We start from the raw sequence: 26,786 nt of genomic DNA, 5'->3' as shown, positions 1-26,786 counted from the left end.
AAAATCACCCCACCCAAACTCATACAAAAAAATGTCAAAGAATTAAAAGAAATAAAAATATAAAACATAATATAATAACAAAGGTTTTCAGAATAGAAAAATAGAAAAAGCGGCAACCAATTCGTATCGGAGCTTATCAGAGTATAACATTACTTAGAAGATCAGTATATTTTTGGAAAAGTAAACAAAAATGACGACGCTTTGCTCGCCTATTTAAAGCGCGGCATTCGCGGTTGGTGTGAACTAAGCAATATACACTTTTTTACCGTACAATTTTTACCATTAAACTTAATTTTTTATAAGGCATGCGGTGAACCCTTACACTGTAAATGAGAAATAATATTACGGGCATCGACCATTGGGATTCACGCTTTTCGAGCAACCAACCAATGGGAGTCATGCTCTTCGCAGAGTGACACTGCGATTCTGTCGCAGAGTGTAATAATTGACATTCGGCCAGTCGCACAATCGCGGAATGTCAGGTTATTTTTTAGACCCCGTTACATACATGCATTTTTGACTTGTTTCCAAAATACTGAGCAAATTAGAATATAGCATGCTTTAAAATGAATAATATACCATCTTCTTATTATCTCACTCATTTGAGAAATATTGAATATTATAATTGTTGACAATATCCATAATGATCACATTCTTTAAAACAAAGTGGCCAACACTGAAAAGTTACAGAGGAGAAATGTTATTTCCTTATTTAGAGTTCTACTCTGATGTTTATATTTTATAAATTAGTAGCAAAGATTAAACTGTGTTGCAAACTTGTCTGAAAAGCTGAAGTCATCATTAAGTATAAATAAAAATATAGTTATAATCACACTATGATTCTTGTTGGTATACATATGGTACCTTTGTAATGCAGTTGTGTAATATTATTATCTTTACAACAAAACTGAAAAGTGGTAATGCAATAACTAAAAAAAATAATAAATCATTGTTGCGAGTAATGAAGCCATTGATACCATATACTTTCATTTCTCTGCATAGTATTTCCAAGTTTCCTACAATAATAAAAAGAAATAATTGTTAAAATATCGTCACAAACAAAGCTTGTCTACTTGTAAATAACAAGTCGCCCATTGGTCATCAGTGTACAAAGGTAGGTCAGGGCCTCAGTAACCAGTAGGCCAATGATATCGTCCCCGTCATGTTTTAGTGATATTTCAAACAAGTTTAAATATTGGGATAGTATTTAGCATATTGACTACAAATGTGCATGACACAGGTATAAAGACCAAATTTGAATGAAATTGGTCAAGGCATGCTCCAGAAATCGTTAATGACATGTCTAAATGTTGATTTTTTGGGACAAATAATGGCTCTCAGTTGAAGGTCAACAAAATAAAACAAAGCGATATTCACATGACTTGTGATGTATCAACTTTGAAAAAAAACAATCGGTTCAGGCATGCACAAGGAACGAGTTCATATTTACAGCAATGAAAACAAACCACAAGTGAACATGTTTATTAGTAATGCCATTACATATCAACAAATCCATACTAACTTCAGTTACAGGTTATTGAGATTCATAAAGCATGGCTGAAATGAATGGCTTGTGCAGACAGGAATTGATTATCAGATAAGTGTAATCAAAACAAACAATACTTTCACTGACTATTTATGAAAATTAAAACTATTAACTTTATACAACATTACTTTCACTGATCATGAACACTGTGGTGCCATAAAGTTCATTAAATTTCACTGATCATGCACACTGTGGTGCCATCAAGTTCACATTACTTTCACTGATCATGCACACTGTGGTGCCAGCAAGTTCACATTACTTTCACTGATTGGTTAATTAGGATTCATAGAACATGATGCTTGATCAACCATCAACATACACACTGTGGTGCCATCAAGTTTACATGACTTTCACTGATTGATTACCAGTAATTAAGATTCATAGAACACAATAATCAACATGCACACTATAGTGACATCAAGTTTACATTGCTTTCACTGATTCGTTAATTAGGATTCATAGACACCAATGCTTGATCACCCATCAACATGCACACTGTGGTGCCATTGAGTTCACATTACTTTCACTGATTCGTTAATTAGGATTCATAGACACCAATGCTTGATCACCCATCAACATGCACACTGTGGTGCCATTGAGTTCACATTACTTTCACTGATTCGTTAATTAGGATTCATAGACACCAATGCTTGATCACCCATCAACATGAACACTGTGGTGCCATTGAGTTCACATTACTTTCACTGATTCGTTAATTAGGATTCATAGACACCAATGCTTGATCACCCATCAACATGAACACTGTGGTGCCATTGAGTTCACATTACTTTCACTGATTTGTTAATTAGGATTCATAGACACCAATGCTTGATCACCCATCAACATGAACACTGTGGTGCCATTGAGTTCACATTACTTTCACTGATTCGTTAATTAGGATTCATAGACACCAATGCTTGATCACCCATCAACATGAACACTGTGGTGCCATTGAGTTCACATTACTTTCACTGATTCGTTAATTAGGATTCATAGACACCAATGCTTGATCACCCATCAACATGAACACTGTGGTGCCATTGAGTTCACATTACTTTCACTGATTCGTTAATTAGGATTCATAGACACCAATGCTTGATCACCCATCAACATGAACACTGTGGTGCCATTGAGTTCACATTACTTTCACTGATTCGTTAATTAGGATTCATAGACACCAATGCTTGATCACCCATCAACATGAACACTGTGGTGCCATTGAGTTCACATTACTTTCACTGATTCGTTAATTAGGATTCATAGACACCAATGCTTGATCACCCATCAACATGCACACTGTGGTGCCATTGAGTTCACATTACTTTCACTGATTCGTTAGTTAGGATTCATAGACACCAATGCCATTTTGAATCCAATCTGAAAAAAAAATGTCGTGTATCAGAAACCCGTAATGTCTATGACATGATGTATAATGAATATTTAAAATTTGAACATAATCAGTGAAAGCAAGTCAGAGATATGGCATGAGAACCACATTCATTGAAACAAAATGGCCGCCAGTCTGTCATTTTGAATCTTATCTGAAAAACAAAATTATTTGCATCAAGGTCCCATAATGTCTAATGTATATATCAAGTTTGAACAAAATTCATTTGTAAACAGCCGAGAAATGCTTGATTTTTAGGATTTTTCAGCACAAAAATGGCCGCCATTCGGCCATCTTGAATCAGATCATAAAACAAAATGATGTGCATCAAGGTCCTATAATGTCTAATGTATATACTAAGCTTGAACAAAATCCATCTGTAAACACCCGAGAAATGCTTGATTTTGATGATTTTGAGCACAAAAATGGCCGCCATTCGGCCATCTTGAATCAGAACGTGAAACAAATTGACGTGCATATGTATAATATCATATATGATGCATGTGTGAAATTTGATTGTGATTGGTCCAGGCATTTCTAAGATACAGGTCCGGACGCACGCACAGACGCACGCACGCACACACGCACGCACAGAGGTCAAAACATAAGTCCCCGTTTTTGGACTGCGTCCGAACGGGGACTAAAAAGCACATAGTTTTTTGCTTCTATGTTTCTGGCTATGCAAAGAAGCTCTTTCTGTTGGCGTGTATGGAAGTTACAATGAATGGTTAAAATAGATAGATCTAATTCAAATTTGGCTATTTTTGTGTATTTTTTATTTACATAATCTGTTGCTAAATTCCAAAAATTTGCATAAATATAAATCAGCAATCAACAAAGACAATATTTTGATTGGATTGACTATTGGTACTATTCGATATAGCGGTGTAAAGTCGTGTGACATGACTTGTTTTTCCAACACGTCTCCTCTTACTGCAATACTAAGCATAGTTACTGAGCTCATTATGTATGCAAATATTCATTTTCTGTAGTATACCCCAATATCCATACACATTTGCTAAGACAAATACAGATATGTTAGTTAGCATCAAACTACATATGTTTATGGACAAATTGCAGCAAATAGTGGATTGCCTCTATAATGAGGCTATCGGGTTGCATTTCTTCTTAAAGGTCAAAGGGTCAAGGCTGTCAATCCTCTTCCCCTGGCCCTGCTCCTACCCACCTGTTGATTTTGTTTTCATCCAATTTATATTTAGGCACTACTAACAACAAAGACTATTCTCATTTGCATACAATTTGCATATTTAAATTCCATCTGCTGTTACTACCCGGGCGGGCGGGACGGGCATCATTCTGTTGTCCTTGTTGGTTTTGACACACAATAACACAATGCAAAAATTAACACAGAACAAAACTTTAATGAAACAAGACATCGCTGTTCAAAATCAATGTATACCTGTGAGATTGGCCTAAACGAACAAGATCAAAATTAGTCATACATCAAGATAATGGAAGGAGAGACAGCGATAAATGAACAAACATAAGGGAGGTTTACCATTGCAGTTTAATTCTGTGTAGGACTTGTTGAGTACTAGTTGGACGATAACTTGCTCACTTCACCGGCAGTGATGCGTCAAGCTGCCGTTTATTTAATCTACATTTGCACTCGGGTGTAGTACTTAGTAAGCTTCGTTGATGTTTTTGGTTTCATGACTTGTTCATAAAATTAAGTTCATAAGCTATATTTAGTCAGCGATACAAGGAATAATTATTTCTCAATATTTATGCGATTTACCAGCATTTCATCAGAAAAGAAAACTTGTTTCCACTTTAGCCGAGCTACACGCTTTGAAAAAAAATGGCTGCCAGGTCAGAGGTTAATGTTAATTTAAAGAAGTTTCAAATAAAAACAAACACGAAATTCTATGTGACTTCATGAGAGTTAGAAATGAGTTTGAATTATATGACATCCAACCCTGCCAACTCCACATAATATAAACTACACCCCAAAACATCCTTTCACCAGTGTATTCTATTTGACTTCAGGAGAAATTGAAACAAATTATATGACAACGAACTTAATTATAATTTCAGCCTCTAGTTCACCACTGATTAAATAAACTACCTCGTCTTTAGGCCAACTTGAAGTTATTTAATGACTACATCAGTGACTTCAAAATCTATGTTTCAAACCCAGGAGTTTCACTTGCTATTAATTGCATGGAAGTGCCAGTCTTTTTTTTTCTTCTATTGTAATGTCAATTTCTTGCGATTACTCTGAACATGAAGCTGTAACCACAGACCGTCTATGTGCTAGATGCTGTAACTAAATACTGGTGTAAGCACCGGTTAAGCAGGCTTGAACTATGCATGTGAAGCCAGCCAGGTATATCAAATCCTATAGATTTCTCATTGTTTGGTAACTACATGTATTTGCTGCAAATGCAACAAAAATCAATATAACAAGTCATTGTCAATGACACGTCCCCGTTCCGTTCATATTTGAGTGACATATACATTCAAAGCAGATCATGACCGAAATGCACCTGCATATGTACAACACATTGTGCTAAATCTGAACAAAATCCATCCATGCATGACTGAGATCCGGTTCTGGAATTGTGAAAATACGTGATTTTGATGCATTTTCGGCCTTAAAATGGCCATCATTCCGCTATTGTTAAGCAGATCATGAAACAAATGCACATATCTATTTGTGACATGATGTACCATGTGTGTGTGAAGTTTAAACTTGATCAATCCAGACATGTCTTGGATACGGATCCAGAACTGAATTCTTTAACAAAATGGCCACCAGTCGGCCATTTCGAACTTGATCCGAAAAAAAAAGACGTGCATCAAGGTCCTATTATGTTTAATGTATGTACCAAATTTGAACAAAATCCATCCATGCATAACTGAGATACGGGTCCGGAATGGTGAAAATGTGCGATTTCAATGCATTTTCGGCCTTAAAACGGCCCCTATTTGGCTATCGTTAATGAGATCATGAAACAAATGCACATACATATTTGTGACATGATGTACCTTGTGTGTGTGAAGTTTGAACTTGATCAATCCAGACATGTCTCGGATACGGATCCAGAACTGAATTCTTTAAAACAAAATGGCCGCCAGTCGGCTATTTCAAACTTGATCCGAAAAAAAAAATGACGTGCATCAAGGTCCTATTATGTTTAATGTATGTACCAAATTTGAATGAAATCCGTCCATGCATAACTGAGATCTGGGTCCGGAATGGTGAAAATGTGCGATTTCAATGCATTTTCGGCCTTAAAGCGGCCCCCATTTGGCTATCGTTAATGAGATCATGAAACAAATGCACATACATATTTGTGACATGATGTACCTTGTGTGTGTGAAGTTTGAACTTGATCAATCCAGACATGTCTCAGATACGGATCCAGAACTGAATTCTTTAAAACAAAATGGCCACCAGTCGGCTATTTCGAACTTGATCCGAAAAAAAAAATGACGTGCATCAAGGTCCTATTATGTTTAATGTATGTACCAAATTTGAATGAAATCCGTCCATGCATAACTGAGATCCGGGTCCGGAATGGTGAAAATGTGCGATTTCAATGCATTTTCGGCCTTAAAACGGCCCCTATTTGGCTATCGTTAATGAGATCATGAAACAAATGCACATACATATTTGTGACATGATGTACCTTGTGTGTGTGAAGTTTGAACTTGATCAATCCAGACATGTCTCGGATACGGATCCAGAACTGAATTCTTTAAAACAAAATGGCCGCCAGTCGGCTATTTCAAACTTGATCCGAAAAAAAAAATGACGTGCATCAAGGTCCTATTATGTTTAATGTATGTACCAAATTTGAATGAAATCCGTCCATGCATAACTGAGATCTGGGTCCGGAATGGTGAAAATGTGCGATTTCAATGCATTTTCGGCCTTAAAGCGGCCCCCATTTGGCTATCGTTAATGAGATCATGAAACAAATGCACATACATATTTGTGACATGATGTACCTTGTGTGTGTGAAGTTTGAACTTGATCAATCCAGACATGTCTCAGATACGGATCCAGAACTGAATTCTTTAAAACAAAATGGCCACCAGTCGGCTATTTCGAACTTGATCCGAAAAAAAAAATGACGTGCATCAAGGTCCTATTATGTTTAATGTATGTACCAAATTTGAATGAAATCCGTCCATGCATAACTGAGATCCGGGTCCGGAATGGTGAAAATGTGCGATTTCAATGCATTTTCGGCCTTAAAGTGGCCGCCATTTGGCTATCGTTAATGAGATCATGAAACAAATGCACATACATATTTGTGACATGATGTACCTTGTGTGTGTGAAGTTTGAACTCGATCAATCCAAGCATGTCTCAGATACGGATCCAGAACTGAATTCTTTAAAACAAAATGGCCGCCAGTCGGCCATTTCGAACCCGATCCAAAAAAAAATGACGTGCATCAAGGTCCTATTATGTTTAATGTATGTAACAAATTTGAACAAAATCCGTCCATGCATAACTGAGATCCGGGTCCGGAATGGTGAAAATGTGCGATTTTGATGCATTTTCGTCCTTAAAATGGCCGCTATTCGGCTATCGTTAATCGGATCATAAAAAAAATGCATGTGCATATGTCCCATATAATGTGTGATGTATGAGTGAAGTTTGAACTTAATCGGTCCATGCATGTTCGAGATACAGGTGATCACGGACGCACGGACGCACGGACGCAGGGCAAAACATAAGTCCCCGTTTTCGGACTGCGTCCGAACGGGGACTAAAAATATTACCCACACAGCATTCTACAGGTTACTTGTTATTAGTAGTAGTGATTATAATATCGTACAAAAAATTAATTTGTTGAACTGTTATGAAATGCAATTAAAAATCGACTTAATTTCATTGTAAGAGAACGATTTTAGTCGTATGTGAATGCCTGATGCGGTACGGTATCCGCTATGTTTTTTCATATACGAGATGAAACTGTGTTTTTTGACCTGGCAAGTGCAAGTGGTTAATTAACCAATCGAAATGCTGGAACGTGTTCAATTTATAAATATGTTAATGAAAGTTAAGCGACCTCATGGAAAACGCAACACAGAAGAGATTTACTGATGTTCTAGTACAATCTTTTGGCTTTGATTTTGATGGGAAAATTGCAAAATTTTTTTTAAATCAAAAAATTAGTTGCTTTCGAAAGTTAAACTTAGCAATGAAGAATATTTTTTTTAATATTTTTTACCGTCATAAAAGCTCTTTGTGGAAACGAGGTTAACCCCATCACGTCAGCCACAATAAACCATACCCTTTGAATTCGGCACGCACACAATTTTCAAATAACAACAAATACATTTTAATTAACAACACATACACAATTTACTCAACAAATGTGGAAAGTCAGTTGAACAAAACTGGTCATAATAAACTAAATACTTATAAAACATTCAAAAATAATTATAAATTTGAAAAATACTTGGATGATATAAAAAACAAAAAACACAGAGTAGCATTAACCAAATTTCGTATTTCAGCCCACTTCTTGCCAATTGAAATAGGTCGTCACAGGGGAATAAATAAAATTGACAGGGTATGTAACAAATGTGACTCTAAGGATGTGGGTGATGAAAAACATTACTTTTTTCATTGTGACAGAAAAAAATTCCACTATACATTGTTCAAATACTCACCTGACTATCAAACATTACCAAATGGAGAATTGTTTATTAATGTTTTCTCTAGTGTAGACAAATATATTTGTAGTATTTTAGCTAATTTTGTTTTTCAGATTTTAAAATTATTTTAGATTAGTTGTGATACTGTATGTTTCTTACGTTTGACTTTACTCAATCATTGTTTTTGTGTACGTTCCAAATAAAATATCCTATCCTATCCTACACATAACATTAGGCGACTATGAAAAATTGTAACATTGACCTTCCTTTTAAATGCAATAAGTGGATTAATTACAATGTTACCTCTCTTATTATTCGACATCCTTGACAATGCAATAAACAATGTCACTCGCACTGTGTACATTTTAGCACTAGATCTAGTGCCATTTTGGTACTAGATCTAGAGATATTTCGAATTAGTGCTACTCGTACTAACCACTAGCACTGTGCACATCTTAACACATGTACATACATGGTAAAAGTTCCCTTTGAACATTTTTACACATATAATCAAAATCCAAGCATAGATAGATTATTAATTACCTTTGGATGCAGATAATAGTGTATAACGTCCATCTGATCCATCTGTATAATTCAGCAGCATTAACTTCAGATTTGGTGTCTCAAGCTTGTGGCTGTATTTTACGTAAAACCTACGATTGGCAGTCGTGAAATACCTAAGAAGGTCACCATTATAGAAATCCCCGTTTTGTCTATTCCTAGGATCATCCCGAATGACAAAAAAGAAATTGCAGAGACTGCCTTCTTTTGTCTGCATAGAGATTTTTTCAAGGTCACCAACAGCATTTTTTATGTCATCCTTAAACGTCTTCATTGCAACACTTCTTCTACTGCAGACACGAACATTCTTTTCACTGAAACAGTCAAACGTATAGTTTTATTATTTATCATATGCCTCATGCAGGAGCATATTTTTTCATTTTGCAGCACTGATGACCCTAATTGACCTCCCCTGACCAACTATTCTACTCCTAAACCTAGTTTGTTAATGACTACTATTTTTGTGAAAACTTTTAAATATGATCAGTCTGATTGTTCTTGTATACTGACAGTTTTATACATTTGCTAAATGTGCCTTTTCATTTTAAATCACATACAACAAGTAGTATACCCGCCTCCGGTGGTGGTTTATTGCTATTATATTATACCAACTTCATTTCTGTCGCATTTTCGACACTCTCTGCCTTTTTATAAAATAAGAAAGAGTCGTTTTCGAACGACGTGTAGTGAGCATCGGCTGGTCGACACGGTGATCAGATGAAATGGGCCCTGGAACCAGTATTTAATCTCTTATTACACACTCGCGCTCAGTACACAGAAATGCACAGAAGAGCAAGTTTAGATATCATCATTTATTTCTACAACGCAAGAAACTAGCAAAAATTAGAAATTGAATAAACTGAACAAGCTCAACGCTTAATTTACATATGAATAGCTGTGAATAAATTATCATCAGCAGAACATTACCGGCAGTGCGCACTGTGTGCCATTTTTGAAAACGTGCTGTGGACTTATTATCGTTGTCGAATTTTCTATTTTGTGTTTGTTATGCTGACATTAATTGGTTCACTAAAGGTGCAGTTATGGAACAAAGCAGATGCTGCATGTGTACTTTGATTGTGGGTATTAGAAATAGAAGCGATGCCAGATTCTGCGGGAGTTGGTCCAGGCGCTACTATGCCGGTGTTTTCTGGGGTACGGATGCCATTGTCGGAAATATCAGCTTCAATCGCTACGATCACTTCTATATCAGAGGATTTGTTTTTATACCAAAACTGCGAAAAAGGATACTGGACATTCCTTGACTCTGATTATTTGTGAGTTTGTTGGTGTAAGACCGAAACACTAGCTTCGTTTTCATGTGCCGTGAAATACATAATGTGTCTGGTTTCAACTCCTGCCGAATCTAACACAGTGCACGCAGTTGCCCTAACATAATGATCATGTGTATGAATTGTCAACAAATTTGCTGCTATCGAAATCTCTTTCATCATAGATCCCAATTTATTTTCACGAATACCAGACTGTGTCAGTGGGTGTTACATTTACCTGGGGCCCCTGAAACAAGGCATTTTGCAATTTGGACAAATACATTTTGAAATGCCGCAATGGGACAATTTTCGCCGCCGGTAGCATACATTTTTGCATGTGTTTCGAAATCGTCAAGGTAAATTTCATTGAAATTGGCAAAGCGTTTCTTTCTCTCCGTCTGGACGATTTCTCCAGTTTCTGCAAGAAAATCTTGCTCTGACAGCTCCTGAACATGATACTCGGCCATGTCTATGTTGCAGACAACGAAAACATGTCGCAAAGAATAGCATGCAAAAATTGTAGGTTGTACAATTTTTTTATTTAACCACGGCCAAAATAATATATATGTATATAATATCTTCATGCTATAAATATTACCCCAAAATTTCCCTAATATTTAAATGCCCTTCCCTTTATTTGTTTACGAATTGAACGTCATTCATATTCTGGGGCCTTATTTGGAACACCATAACTGTGCATTATGCTCTATTTAACCATTGCTTGCATAAGTTTAAACAGTCTCCCAACCAATCACAATAATGCATTGATGGCAGTGATACACTGGTATAATATAATCATTGATATCCTCTATATATATATCATCAGTTGTAAATGATGAGCATTTCCAAACATTTACATTACCATGAAAATTAGTAGTTATATTGAAATGAAGCAGTTCAGAAATTATTTTAGGAGGTTCAAGTCAAATTTACTAAAGATACAAATTTACTAAAGATTCTTTCTCCTCCAAGACAGCAGCATTAGTTACATGTAAATTGTTTTCCAACTCATTAATTTATTTTTCAAGAATCCTAAATTGTTCATTCCGTTTCTTTTTTTCTGTGCAAGCTACATGTATAAGCAATGGTCATGCCTCGTATTTGTAGTTTTAATACACCAAAAAATAATTGAAGATTAATAGTAAATCACATTAATAGTGTTCACGCAACATAAAGTAAGGGCTAAGATTTAAGCTGATCTCACATGTTTGCATTTCAGCTAGACCTAATTGCGTCCACACACTGGGAGTCCTTAGCATGGGCTAAGGGGCACCATCAGTCGATGACATGTTTCGTTCTAATTTTGAAGCGACGTGCACAGGAATGTGAGAGAAGATGTACCCAACTTATTTGAATGCACAGAAACAGTATACAACGGTGTAACAGAATGCAGAGTTTTATTAATTCATGTTGTAGACAGCGAACCAAATTTATTTAGTCTATGATTGGAGCTGCTGTATGCACTACTACAGTGATCCTATCTGTGTGGAAGTATGTGCGAGGTAATAACTGGTGGGATAGACAACTTTCCTGAATGTAAATGTAAAAAATCAACGTCACAAAAATTCCCTTCTATCGACTATCAGTAAATTGACATGTTTTTGTTTTTTCAGCCTGACAAAGCAGGAATATTTTTGAACCCCAGTCTTGCTACTTCCGGGAAAGTCATACAAACATGGGACAAAGCAACAATCCTCTAAAACTTAAGATTTGTTTAACTAATCAACTTTTCGTTCTCAGATTTGAACATTTTTTTTTCTTCAAATCATACGTCTTCTAGGTTGTGTCTATGTTACATCTGAGCTCGATTGCCATTTGGCAATGAGAAAGTTGCATATATTTCATGTGCATAATATTCACACCCAAAGGTCGCCACAGAGGGCGCTTAGCCCTGGGCTAAGCGTTCGCACACAGTTTGTTAGCCCATGCTAAGGGTCTGGGCCGCGTCTTAAAATTGAATCAGATTTTACCCGTACTTAGCATTTCTTAGCCCATGCTAAGCGTTCAAGCATGTTTTCTAAGGAGCTGTGCGTGAACGCAACTATTTTGACATTGTTTTCTAAGATTATTTTTCCATATCTCCTAATTTTTCTCAGTGGCATAAGATGTAAAAGTTGTATTATTATTGGCAAATTTTATAAACTTACTCAAATATTCCAAACTTCATCCATTCCTCACAAACTTCTTGTTTACCACTCAAATTTACGAAAAGTAGATAATTAATATCTGCAAAAAAAAAAAAAAATGGTGATTAATATCCAGTTTTAGGAATCATCAGGGGATGCTGATATATACGATAATGCAGATGTGGAGGCATTTATGAACATTTGTAAACTATAGATTACACTGACTTTTTTATAGCAATACATCCAATTTGCATGATTATTTTTGCTTGATAATTAGTTTACCCACAGACCTCAGAAAGAGATATGTATGTTACAAGTGTTTTAAAAGTTCACATTTGCATATTCCTTGTGTAAATGCTGGTTTCTTAGTTAATAGTGTTTAAAGGCCCAGGTATACTATAAATACGCTCCTGAACAATAGGGATTATTTCCTTACTTGTCACGCTGTAGTAAACAGCTCCAGCCAAGCTCCAGTAAAGACATGTTTTCTCAAACTTACAGGTCGATTATGTTGTGCCAAAGTGGATGCATGTGACTATGAATACCACAGCAGTGACTGTGTGTAGTATTTATGACAATAAATAGTGTACGAGCTGAGATTTTGGCGAATAAAGTCAAAAACACAAACCAGGGAAAGGGACGCGCTACTAATCTCGAATAATTAACTACTGTCAATCAAAGTCACGTGATGTTGGACCGCTGAAACAAGATGTGTCATAGACTATGCAAGTGATTAACAACACTCATTAGCATAGCCACACCTCCAATTCACACTTGCCCGGGGCAAGTGAATTGCGCCTTTAAGGTAGATTTGTTGGCTCTTGGGAGTGAAATTTTTTTTTTTGCTTTTTATTATTAAAATTGTGAATAGTGGAACATACTCAAAAAACGATTTTAAAATATAGATAACAGGTGCAAACATTCTCTCTTTTGAATGCTTAGCAAGGTTTAGCAAGACTGTACATGAATAATAAAAAAGGAACATGGTGAAAAAAAGAAATGACGGGATCTCCATATTATGCACTATCTTTTTGCACTAACTTTTTTACAAAACGATAATACATTTAAATTTGGAACTGTTACAGCCATTTTAATTATGAGCATTAGCAAACTTCTTACTGAGTGAATTGTTATGCAAATTAGAATTTATCTCAGCTTCTTTTTAGTGCACATCCCAGAACTTAAAAAAAAAAGTCATTGAAAATGACACAGTCCCGTTAAATTTTTGAAAGTTCTCTTTGTGCTCGTCATATTAAAGTGGAGGGGTTGTCGCGAGCGTGTCCTTGAAATTTGAGTTCCAAGTGGCATATACAACAGATTGTTTATTTACATCAAAACACGTATTCCGTGTAGTAGTAATATGGCCAAAAATAAAAACAGCCGTTATTCGGCCATCTTTGATCTGATTATGAAACACATTGATATGTATGATGTATGTGCCAAATATGAATGAAAATGGTACATAAATTGTGAAAATATAGTACCAGTAGTAATGCCAAAAAGTCAGATGGCTGTCAATCGGCCATCCTTGACCAGATTTTGAAAAAACAAATTGTCATGGACATGCATCCTAACATGTATAAAGTACATGTATGTGCCAAATTTGAATGAAAACTGACAAAGCATGTCCAAAATACGACATTTTCAAAAAACAAGATGGCTGCCAGTTGGCCATCTTTGATCCAATTGCGAAATAAATCGTCATGGACATGTATCCTAACATGTCTAATCTATGTACCAAGTTTGAATGAAAACTGACAAAGCATGTCCACAATACAACATTTTCAAAAAACAAGATGGCTGCCAGTCAGCCATTTTGAATCGAATTCATAAACCACTGCATGTGCATATGTCCCACATAAATTACTAGGCACATGCAAAGAATGAACAGAATCGGTCCAAGAGATTCTGAGATATGACTCTGGACGGAAGCACAGCCGCATGGACACATGGACGCAAGGACGGAGACCGAATTATAAGTCCCCGTTTTCCGACTTCGTTTTCGGACTTCGTATTTTAAACTACAGTGTCCATAAAAAAGAAATACTAACACAATTTTAAAATTCATACAATAAGCTTTATAGTTTTGTGGACAAGAAAGGTCAACTTGGTTGCCTAATTAACTAATTAAACTACCTGTCAGGTAAACTGCATCTCGGAGGTCAAAGGTTACTGGCATGTAAGCAAGATCTTTAACTGGCCTGCTCCGTGGGCTCCTGTGAAGTTTTATAGGTAATAAGTACAGGACAATCAAGCGTATCACTTTATTTGGGATGTAAAGTTCTGGTCGCCGGTTGGAAGTGAGTTTTTGTTGAAATTATGCTGCCGAAGACCGTGAAAAGCAAGGTTTCCAAAACGAAACAACAAAATGTCTTACAGGGTTTCGCAACCCAATCATTACGTGACCAAGTTTCAGGAAAAATCGAAACACGAGAGCAAGGTGAAAGCGATGGTGAATCTCCCAATATGCATGACGAGGTCGATCCGGACTTCCAATCGTATATAAAAAAACGTTCTTAGCAGAATTGAGAAGAAGGTGGACGTGCTTAATGAGGAACAACACGCTATAACCGAAATATTTGAGAATATGGAGAATGGAGAGGAAGCAGGCCGATTTCGAGAGAGTGTTAACTGCGTCATCAGATGAAATGACCACATTGCGCAATAGCCATGAGGCGGTAGAAGGCAGACTCGGTGAATTCGATAGAAAGATCAAGGAGTTGGAAGCCAAGACCAGGGAAAATGAGGAAGAGGCGCTTCGGCTTGCTAGATACTCAAGAGCTTTCAACCTTAGGTTTGGTGGATTCCAGATACAGCAGGGCGAGAACTGCATGGAAATAATTGCGGAGTTATTAAAGGAGTAGGTTGGGGTTCGAGAGCGCAGCCGCCATGATCGAAAATGCACATCGAGTTGGGATAAATGGTTGCCGGAGCGGTGCGAGGCCTGCACCTCATATAATCGTCAAATTCATCAGAAGACCGGACCGCATAGTTTTTCTACGAAAAGCCAAAAGTTTATTAAAGCAAGGAGAAATATTTGCAACTGAAGATTATACACAAGCTGATTACAAAAGGAAATGTGAGCTGCATCCAGTCATGCAGAAAGCGTTTGAACAAGGTAAACATCCACGTTTTGCCAACAGTAGACTTTTCATTGATGGGAAATTATTTAAGGCCTGAAGATAATTCGGCTGACAGGCAGTTTCTCAGATTTGGATGATTTAATACGACGAAAATTATTGAGATGACACACTGAAGATGAAATATGGTGACTGAACGTGGTAGGCTATTTTCGCTTGTCGTGGTGTACGGGGCAGGAGGAAACTTTTGAACGAACTGTTGTTTCAGTACTGTTATTTTGAACTGTTGAACGGAAATATGGTTGGTGAATGGTGAGTTTTGAACAGTAATGTTATTTTTGATATATGTTAACCTGAACTGGTAGAGTTATGCGGTTTGAGTGTTTATTTTTGAGAAAAGCGTTTGTTTCTCTTAAAGTTGTTTGGGAGCTTGCGGGGCGGGTGTTTTTTCATGATGCATTCCATTGGCTTTATTCAGATGTGGATGCGTCCGATATGGGGAAATTTGGGAGTTTTTGTGGCCCACCTTTCACAGGCAAGTTTTTGGCCTGGAGGCAGATTCCTTTGTTTTGTTCTTTGTGGGATTTTTATGAGAAAAGAGTCAAATTTTATTATAAGTGGTGTACCAGGGAGTATGTTACAATTCAACTGCCAACTTAAAATTTTGTCACTAAAGGTGAGGGGCTTGGATTGTTGCAAAAAAACAAAAAAAGTGTTTAGGTGGGTTAATAATCAAGGCTCTAGTATTGTTTTTTTGCAAGAAACGCATAGCAGTACAGATGTGGTTAAATTTTGGAGTAAGCAGTGTAGGGGAAAGATGTTTTTTAGCCATGGTGTTTCCAACAGTAAGGGGGATGTTGACTATCTTTCGAAACATCGACTATGAGGTTTTAAATACAATATGTGACCCAGGAGGCAGGTATTTAATTCATGATGTTATGCTATATGGGAAACATTTTTTTTTTTGTTTAATTCATATGCCCCAAATGAAGAAAAACTGTACATTAATTTTCTGAAGAATTTACTCAGTGAGATCAGGGGGAGCATGTCAGACCCAGATATCCAAATTGTGGGGGGGGGGGGGGGCGATCACAACATTGTATTGGACATGGTTAAAGATAGGAAAGGTGGTAACCCCCCGAAATGGGTTCGTGTTTTGGAAATGTTTCATGGCTTTTTGGAGGCGGTTGATCTGGTAGATGTATGGAGAATTATACACCCAGATATAAGTAGCTTTACATGGAAACTGAATTGATCCGAAGTAAACTAGACTATTTTCTGGTGAGCCAGTCACTTATTAGTGATGTAGTTAAAACAGAAATTGTTCCCTGTGTGCTGTCTGATCATTCGGCGGTCATCATTAGCTTGAAATATGACGAAACTGTACGTAGTCCTTCATATTGGAAATTGAATACTAGCTTATTGAGAGACACTGATTATATTGAGCTTATTGAAACCCAGTTCCCTAGTTGGCTAAAAGAAGGCAAGGATATTGAGGACCCGCATATAGTATAACTTTTAGTATTAAAAGAAAAAAAGAAAAAACAAACAGTAAAAATAGAAAATCTGGAGCGAAAATTAAAAATTCTGGATGATCAAATTTGCCTAAACCCTACTGCTGAAGTATTACATGAATTTAGTCAAATAAAACAATCATTACAACAGAAATACGATGAAATAAGCATAGGGGCAGATTGTTAGAGCTAGGGCCAACTGGCATGAGTTAGGCGAGAAAAATACTAAGTATTTTTTGCAATTAGAAAAAATGAACGCTAGGAGATCTCAAATAAACAAACTTACTAGAACGGATGGTTCAGATGTGAGGTTCCAAAGGGAAATTAATAATGAAGTTAAAATGTATTATAAAAATTTGTATGCCTCAAAACTTGACCAAAATGAAAGAGCGAGGAGGGAAAATGCTTACTTTTTTGATAATCCAGACATTCCAAAACTCACTGAAGATCAGGCAAACATTTTTGAAAGTGATTAAAATTTTTGTACCAAATAAAACCCCAGGTAATGACGGTCTGCCAGCAGATTTTTATAAACAATTTTGGCCATTGGTTAAAAAATTCATGGTGAGGGCTCTAAATACGTCCTTTGAGAAAGGCAGGCTATCCACATCTCAACGACAAGCTGTAATAATATTGCTGGAGAAAAAAGGAAGAGATAATAGCAAGATCCAAAATTGGCGGCCTATATCTCTCCTCAATTCAGATTACAAGATTGGTACAAAATGTATAGCTAAAAGATTAGAAAAAGTCCTTCCACAGTTAATACATATAACCCAATCGGCTTTTATCAAAAATAGATTTATAGGAGATGTTGTGAGATTGGTTGACTGTGTAATGGAGTACATGGACAAAGAGGACATCCCTGGTTTGTTATTAACAGTAGACTTTGAAAAAGCGTTTGATACTGTAGAGTGGCCTTTCCACTTTAGAGCATTGGAGACTTATAATTTTGGCCCAAGTTTTATAAAATGGATAAAAGTATTTTACTCTGACATCTCCAGTTGTGTTATGAACAAAGGTACCAGTACAGGATATTTCCCTCTGGGGCGAGGAGTTAGGCAGAGAGATAAAATTTCTCCCCTGTTGTTCATTTTGGGGTTGGAGATATTTCTGTGCTCACTGCGGTCCAGTCATAGCAATTATCCAGGATTAGTGTTAAGCAATGTGGATTGGAAACAAAAAAAATGTAAAGAGAAACCCCTTGCCGTAAAATGGCCAAATATGATTCAAATTGTTGGTGTTTACATTTCAAATGACAGAAAAATGGCAACGGATAGAAATGTCACAATCCCCATAGAAAAACTAAAAGTTTGCATTTCTTTGGAAATGAAAAAATAAGGTGGCCAGGAAAACAATGATAGGGGACATTTGTGTAGGTGGCCTAAAAGTACCGGATATTTTTGCAATTGTGAAGGCTCAACGAATAGATTGGCTACGTCGTCTGTTTGACAATGATATAGTCCACCCTTGGAAATGGATTTTGCAGAAGAATCTGTCTCGAGTTGGGGGAATAGAAACTCTTTTAAAGAGTAATTTTAATATTAATGCTCTTCCCATTACTGTGAAGGGTTTTCTTCGTAGTATGTTAGAGTCACAGCTCCGCCAGATGGTGAAAAGCATCCCCTAAATCAAAGTATTTGGAACAACAAACATATTTTACAAGGAGGCAGAAATATATTTTTGGGAGATTTCAGGGAGGCTGGTTTCCACTATGTTGGAAATCTTTTTGATAATATGGGCCAACTTCTTCAGTGGGGTGAAGTGGAAAAAAGGGGAATACCTCGCAAGAGATTTTTGGATTGGTTTGGAATTGTACCACGAGAATGGAAAAGGGAAGTAGATATAAACAAATTTGCTAACCCTGAGGATGATATGTTGGGTATCTGATTTGTGGGCATTCAAATTCATTTGAAACAATGTAAAACTAAGTTGGTGACTTCAGAAGTGATAAAGCAATATTTTATTTCGCCAAGATCTGAAATTTATCATGTTAAAACATTGAACTCCAATATTACTGAATGGGAAAGTATTTACTTAGCACCATTTAGACTCACAATAGAGTCAAAGCTCAGGGAATTTCAATGGAAAATCAGCCACAATATCCTGGTAACCAACTCTGTTCTTTGTAAGATGACCCCACCAAAAATTGAATCAGGAGCCTGTACGTTCTGTAAGGGGCCTGACGAAAATCTGCTTCATCTTTTCTATGAATGTCCAGTAGTAAAATTATTTTGGGATACATTCTTTGAGATATGGGGGACAAGACTGAGTTTCCCTCGGGTAAACAACCCAGAATGCTTCTTGTTTGGGGATAGTCTTCTCCTCCTCCTGTTAAACTTTTTGCTTTTGGTAGCCAGGAGGTTTATTTATATTTGCAGATGTCGGGGTAAAAATCCAAAATTTTAGGAATTTAAAGACTTTGTCCAGAAGGTACAGAAAACTGAGTACTTGATTGCAAACAGAAAAGGTAAATTGGGAAAACATTTAAAAAAATGGGGAAAATTTATGAAAATTGTAGCAACGACCTAGAATATCAACATGTCAACCTGAAAAAATTGTAATATTTTTGTGGAGACTTTGTACTTGTTTGTTTTGCAAAGTAATTTTTTGGTACACATACATGTAACTATGTAAAGTGTTTATGTAAATTGACTCAATAAAAAATGTTTTAAATAAAAAAAAAAACTGCATCTCTACCTTAAGTAATAAACTACCCCCCCCCTATATGGATTCAAGACATTTGTGTTTGTGTGCTTTATTCTCTTTGACCTCCCAAGCTGCCTTTCCCTATTTCTGCAGTGCAGTGCCCTCACCTGGATTGAAGAATTGAAGATAAACACAAATTGAACAAGCATTGATAATGCATAGTCCTCGTTAAGTATTAGCTGTAGTTGATTTAAATGTTCAGTACAAGCGACATGTAGAAATGAAAGATCAATGTTTTTTTAACACTAACACAGATTATAGATTGTGTTACTGTCAGTATAATATCTACGTGGAAACTTTGAACTGAATTGGACTACTGTAAAATACTTTATTTTAGCTGGAATTAATTTTCGCTGAAAAGACATTTTTGGTGCATTGTATGGAATTTATTTTCACTGATTTTTGACAAGTTTAATGTAAAATATAACAAGTCATTGTCAATGACACGTCCCCGTTCCGTTCATATTTGAGTGACATATACATTCAAAGCAGATCATGACCGAAATGCACCTGCATATGTACAACACATTGTGCTAAATCTGAACAAAATCCATCCATGCATGACTGAGATCTGGTTCCGGAATTGTGAAAATACGTGATTTTAATGCATTTTCGGTCTTAAAATGGCCATCATTCAGCTATTGTTAAGCAGATCATGAAACAAAGGCACATATCTATTTGTGACATGATGTGTGTGTGAAGTTTGAACTTGATCAATACAGACATGTCTCGGATACGGATCCAGAACTGAATTCTTTAAAACAAAATGGCCGCCAGTCGGCCATTTCGAACTTGATCTGAAAAAAAAAATGACGTGCATCAAGGTCCTATTATGTTTAATGTATGTACCAAATTTGAATGAAATCCGTCCATGCATAACTGAGATCTGGGTCCGGAATGGTGAAAATCTGCGATTTCAATGCATTTTCGGCCTTAAAGCGGCCGCCATTTGGCTATCGTTAATGGGATCATGAAACAAATGCACATACATATTTGTGACATGATGTACCTTGTGTGTGTGAAGTTTGAACTTGATCAATCCAGACATGTCTCGGATACGGATCCAGAACTGAATTCTTTAAAACAAAATGGCCGCCAGTCGGCCATTTCGAACTTGATTCGAAAAAAAAAATGACGTGCATCAAGGTCCTATTATGTTTAATGTATGTACCAAATTTGAACGAAATCCGTCCATGCATAACTGAGATCCGGGTCCGGAATGGTGAAAATGTGCCATTTTGATGCATTTTCGGCCTTAAAATGGCCGCTATTCGGCTATCGTTAATCGGATCATGACAAAAATGCATGTGCATATGTCCCATATAATGTGTGATGTATGAGTGAAGTTTGAACATAATCGGTCCATGCATGTTCGAGATACAGGTGATCACGGACGCACGGACACAGGGCAAAACATAAGTCCCCGTTTTCGGACTCTGTCCGAACGGGGACTAAAAAAAGGTTTATTCGCTGGATTTTATTTTCACTGAATCATTCCTTCAGTAAAAATAGCAAAAATAAAGTATTCTACAGTATATCTTAGAGGAAAATGCATAAAAGATAAACACAGCCAGTCGGGTATTGTTGTTCAAGTATCTCCAAAAGCAATATGGCTTGCACCGTAACCTAATATGTAAGGTCATCATACAAAGTTTGATTGAAAATGCCCCATTCAACTTTGAACTGAATCAGGCCATATCGCCCTGTTCAGCTCCAAGAAATAGGTCCGAACATGTTACAGAATGAAATTTTATGTTTTTTTTGACAAAATGGCCACCAGTTTGACAAATGTGATCAAATCTCAGGGCAAAACATGTTGTTGTTTTTTCTTGCAGCATACTACCTATGTACAAACTTTAAAGTGAATCAGACCATATCTTTCAGAAGAATCCGCACAAAAAAGGTTAAAAACAAAATGGCCGCCAGTCGGCCATTTCAATCCAGATTTTGAAAAAAATATGACATGCACGTGTAACCCAATATACATGATCATACAAAGTTTGATTGAAATTGCCCTATTCAGCCCTGAGAAACACGTTCTGGACACGTTACAGACTATGATTGCCATCTTGGACCGAATCTTGAAAAACAAGCCATGCATGGCACAGTCCCCAGTAGCTCGATCTGCGAACATTGGCGCTGTCAAAACTTTTCCCGAAAAACTGAGAGAAATTATCTATGAAGGTGGTTATTTTAACGAACAAGTTTATAATTGCGATAAAACTGGTTTATTTTGGAAGCTGTTACCGTCGAAGTCGCAAGCAACAGCAAACGACCAACATAATATCGGACATAAACAAAACAAGTCATTGTCAATGACACGTCCCCGTTCCGTTCATATTTGAGTGACATATACATTCAAAGCAGATCATGACCGAAATGCACCTGCATATGTACAACACATTGTGCTAAATCTGAACAAAATCCATCCATGCATGACTGAGATCCGGTTCTGGAATTGTGAAAATACGTGATTTTGATGCATTTTCGGCCTTAAAATGGCCATCATTCAGCTATTGTTAAGCAGATCATGAAACAAATGCACATATCTATTTGTGACATGATGTACCATGTGTGTGTGAAGTTTGAACTTGATCAATCCAGACATGTCTTGGATACGGATCCAGAACTGAATTCTTTAACAAAATGGCCGCCAGTCGGCCATTTCGAACTTGATCCGAAAAAAAAAGACGTGCATCAAGGTCCTATTATGTTTAATGTATGTACCAAATTTGAACAAAATCCATCCATGCATAACTGAGATACGGGTCCGGAATGGTGAAAATGTGCGATTTCAATGCATTTTCGGCCTTAAAGCGGCCCCCATTTGGCTATCGTTAATGAGATCATGAAACAAATGCACATACATATTTGTGACATGATGTACCTTGTGTGTGTGAAGTTTGAACTTGATCAATCCAGACATGTCTCGGATACGGATCCAGAACTGAATTCTTTAAAACAAAATGGCCGCCAGTCGGCTATTTCGAACTTGATCGGAAAAAAAAAATGACGTGCATCAAGGTCCTATTATGTTTAATGTATGTACCAAATTTGAATGAAATCCGTCCATGCATAACTGAGATCTGGGTCCGGAATGGTGAAAATGTGCGATTTCAATGCATTTTCGGCCTTAAAGCGGCCCCCATTTGGCTATCGTTAATGAGATCATGAAACAAATGCACATACATATTTGTGACATGATGTACCTTGTGTGTGTGAAGTTTGAACTCGATCAATCCAAGCATGTCTCAGATACGGATCCAGAACTGAATTCTTTAAAACAAAATGGCCACCAGTCGGCCATTTCGAACCCGATCCAAAAAAAAAATGACGTGCATCAAGGTCCTATTATGTTTAATGTATGTACCAAATTTGAACAAAATCCGTCCATGCATAACTGAGATCCGGGTCCGGAATGGTGAAAATGTGCGATTTTGATGCATTTTCGGCCTTAAAATGGCCGCTATTCGGCTATCGTTAATCGGATCATGAAAAAAATGCATGTGCATATGTCCCATATAATGTGTGATGTATGAGTGAAGTTTGAACTTAATCGGTCCATGCATGTTCGAGATACAGGTGATCACGGACGCACGGACGCACGGACGCACACAGGGCAAAACATAAGTCCCCGTTTTCGGACTGCGTCCGAACGGGGACTAATAAACAACGCATCACTGCAATGTTTACAGCAAACATAATCATGATTTTATTTGAATACTGCCTGACACATATGATACATCATACAATTTGTAAATATGTTTCAAATCTTTCAATTAACTAAACCAAGGGTTTATATGTGCTTTTTATGTTTTCAATGCATGCCCCCCTATTTCACGCGGTCCCTTGGTAAGTCGCGGCCCTCGATACGTTGCGATTTTTGCTTGGATCCCGACACCTGCGACTTAGCGAGGGGCCACTGTATTACCCTAAAAACTATCAGGTCTGTGCAGTGTCATATGACATCTATGTACCAAGTTTTATTGAAATGTTATGATTAGTACTTGAGATATCAGTGGAAAAGCCGAAAATTGATTAATATAAACAGATTTTTACCCAAAACTAATCAAATCTGTGCATTAGTTCAGAGCATCCATGTGCCAAGTTTCATCAAAATCCAATGAGTGGTTATTTCAAATATCAGTGGATCAGTCTTAGAACAGCTTAAAATCAGTTAATTATCATGCAAATTAGGTAATTATTATTCATAGATTTTTACCCAAAACTAATCAAATCTGCGCACTAGTATAGAGCATCCATGTGCCAAGTTTCATTAAAATCCAATGAGTGGTTCTTCAGAAATCAGTGGAAAAGTCATGGAACAGCTAAAAATCAGCTAATTATCATGCAAATTAGGTAATTAATATTCATGGCTATTTACCAAAACCTAATCAACTCTGCGCATTATCCCAGAGCATCTATGTACCAAGTTTCACTAAAATTTGAATAGTGGTTCTTGAGATAACAGTGGAACAAAAAAAGTGACATTACATACATACAGACACACATACAGACATACAGACAGGGTAACTGCAAAGACTCCCTTTTGTGCTTCGCACACGGGAGTCAAAAAAGTGACGTGCACCTTTAACCCAATAAGCATAATCACCATACAATGTTTGATTGGAATCACCCTGTTCAGCTCCGAGAAACAGTCTCGGACAGGTTTAAATATCAGAATTTAGCAAATTTGAGGGGCAAAATTTATATTTATTTAATCTAATCATAACGAAAATTGGCATGCATATGTAGGTCATCATACATTGTCTGTATGCTAAGATCGGTGAAAGGGTGTCCGAGAAATGACTCCTGACAGTTTATTGGCAGTTTATCTATCATCATGGTATACAAGCAGCCTGTCGGCTGAGATAGCTCCGCTGTTAGCAAATGCACATTTCAATTAAAGAACTGAAGACATCATTAGAAAATGAACAATATGTATAGTATCAAAGCAATTGGACTTACAGTTTTTAACAAGAAGTAGAAAATATCACTTTTTTAATACCAAAAATGACAAAAATATTCACCAAAATTAGAGAATTGAAGATATCAACATGAAATGAACAAACCTAAGAGAGGTCTACCCAAGGTACATATACACCAAGTATCTTGTAGTTTTCAAGAAGAAGTCGAAAAAGTAAAACATTGACACAGACAACGGACAATCACTCATATGATAAGCTCCGCTCGACAAAGTCGACAGCGGAGCTAATAAAAAGAAACAACTTAATGCGTGAAATAAAAGAAATGTTATTGAAGATGAAAGAAACAAATTTATCTGATAACTTTCAGCAACTGAATAACGTAGAGTTATTATGCTTCCTCCTAGGAGTTACCACTCAAGGTTATAATAATAAATAAATAAATAAATAAATAAATAAATAAATAAATAAATGGTATATGAATTCCAGAAATGGTTAAACATACCTAGTCTTTTTAATTCATATTGCCTGGTATGGCTGCCCACAAAACACTTTGAGCAATTGGAACCCATGATATAGATGTGCAATCTGACCTGCCTTGGCTCTGAAATAAAAAAAAGGTTGATACTTATTTGATGCTGAAGTGATGACTCAATTTTGGCATTAGTCTGCACCCTTGGCTGGTAAATAGGTGTCTGTGACATAAAGCAAATATAAAACAAATATCAAATATTTTGAGCCATATTTGACACTACAAAACATTAATCATAGAAATGCATTACTAAAATTGAGAACAAGCACACACAATCGTGAAATTGAAAAGGGCAGGTACACACACCCTAAAATACCAGTAAATGAAAGAAAATGCAAACAGTGCAACATGAATGTTATTGAGGATGAATTCCACTTTCTCATGATCTGTCCAAAATATGGAAACTTGCGCCAACAACTTATGTCTGAATTTAATTTTCTATCACATGATACACACAATACATTCATTCGATTGCTCAGTGCAGATAAATGTGAAGTTATAAAAAAGGTTTCACAGTTTATTCAAGAAAGAATAGATAGTTGATAGCTTTGAATTTTATTATTATTAAACTTATTAGTATTAGTAAAAAATTTAACACTTTACATTTTACTTTTATACTTAACATTATAATATCTTCTCTTTCTTTATTATTTCATTATTATTATTATTATACTTTGTTATACTTTTATTGCTACTGTACTGATAGAAATACTGTATTTCTAAAGATGCAATAAATAAAAATATTATTATTAAAGCAATACTAATATTGTTTGTATCTGTGCAAATAGCGAATTGGTACAAAATACGGCTGCTTATTTCTGACCAAAGATAACCCAAGTCGGCCGTAAAAGGCCACCCGTTAATGCAGTGTCAAAATCCCAATACGGCCGTAAACAGTCGGTATTTCATAGATTGAAACAGAAGTTGATTTTGATCTTTGCATGAAAAAATAAATTGTTGATGAAAATAATTAGATATACAGGTACGTTCAGACTGAAAGTTATATACAAATTGTCCTCATACTTTTCTTGTTTAACGGGTTTTTCTGATGGTGCCTGTGAAAAGCTGTGAAAATTTGCATAAATAAACAAACACATGTTTAGTCTAAAGGTCTATGGCTTGGTGAATATTGCTTATGGCTGACTTCCTGTAAGCAGTACATGTTATCTGCCATGAAGGCGCGACAATGTCATATAAATCATTATCGGATAATTATCGTCTAATAAAATCTAATGAAATTCTGACAGAGATGTCTAACTTAGACATTTTTAGACGATATTATCGATAATATCGGAGAAAAACGAACTGTCCCAATAGTTGCCCGACAGACCTGCCTAACTTAGACATTTTTAGACTTTTTTAGACATTGTTAGACGATATTATCGATAATATCGGAGAAAAACGAACTCTCCCAATAGTTGCCCAGACAGACCTGTCTAACTTAGACATTTTTAGACTTTTTTAGACATTTTTAGACGATATTAGAAAAACGAAC

The 26,786-nt window shown here is 36.4% G+C and overlaps 1 protein-coding gene across 1 annotated transcript in view; it reads right to left on the bottom strand.

Moving 5' to 3' along the window:
• Nucleotides 1-633: 633 nt before the first annotated feature.
• Nucleotides 634-26,786, bottom strand: part of LOC146725401 (uncharacterized) — a 38,132-nt gene continuing 11,979 nt past the window's right edge. Inside the window, exons 2-5 of the mRNA XM_085496348.1 lie at nt 25,265-25,363; nt 12,556-12,634; nt 9,120-9,451; nt 634-1,016 (exon numbers count right to left, since the gene is read on the bottom strand). Coding sequence (XP_085352474.1) covers nt 835-1,016; nt 9,120-9,451; nt 12,556-12,634; nt 25,265-25,331 — 660 coding nt within the window. The 5' untranslated portion in view covers nt 25,332-25,363 and the 3' untranslated portion in view covers nt 634-834. The remainder of the gene's footprint in view (nt 1,017-9,119; nt 9,452-12,555; nt 12,635-25,264; nt 25,364-26,786) is intronic.

Source organism: Saccoglossus kowalevskii, unplaced genomic scaffold (assembly GCF_978046115.1).
Source record: "Saccoglossus kowalevskii unplaced genomic scaffold, keSacKowa6.1 SCAFFOLD_173, whole genome shotgun sequence".
Taxonomy (NCBI): Eukaryota; Metazoa; Hemichordata; class Enteropneusta; family Harrimaniidae; genus Saccoglossus; species Saccoglossus kowalevskii.
Note: the sequence above shows the minus strand (reverse complement) of the source record. Positions and strands in the feature narration are given on the sequence as shown.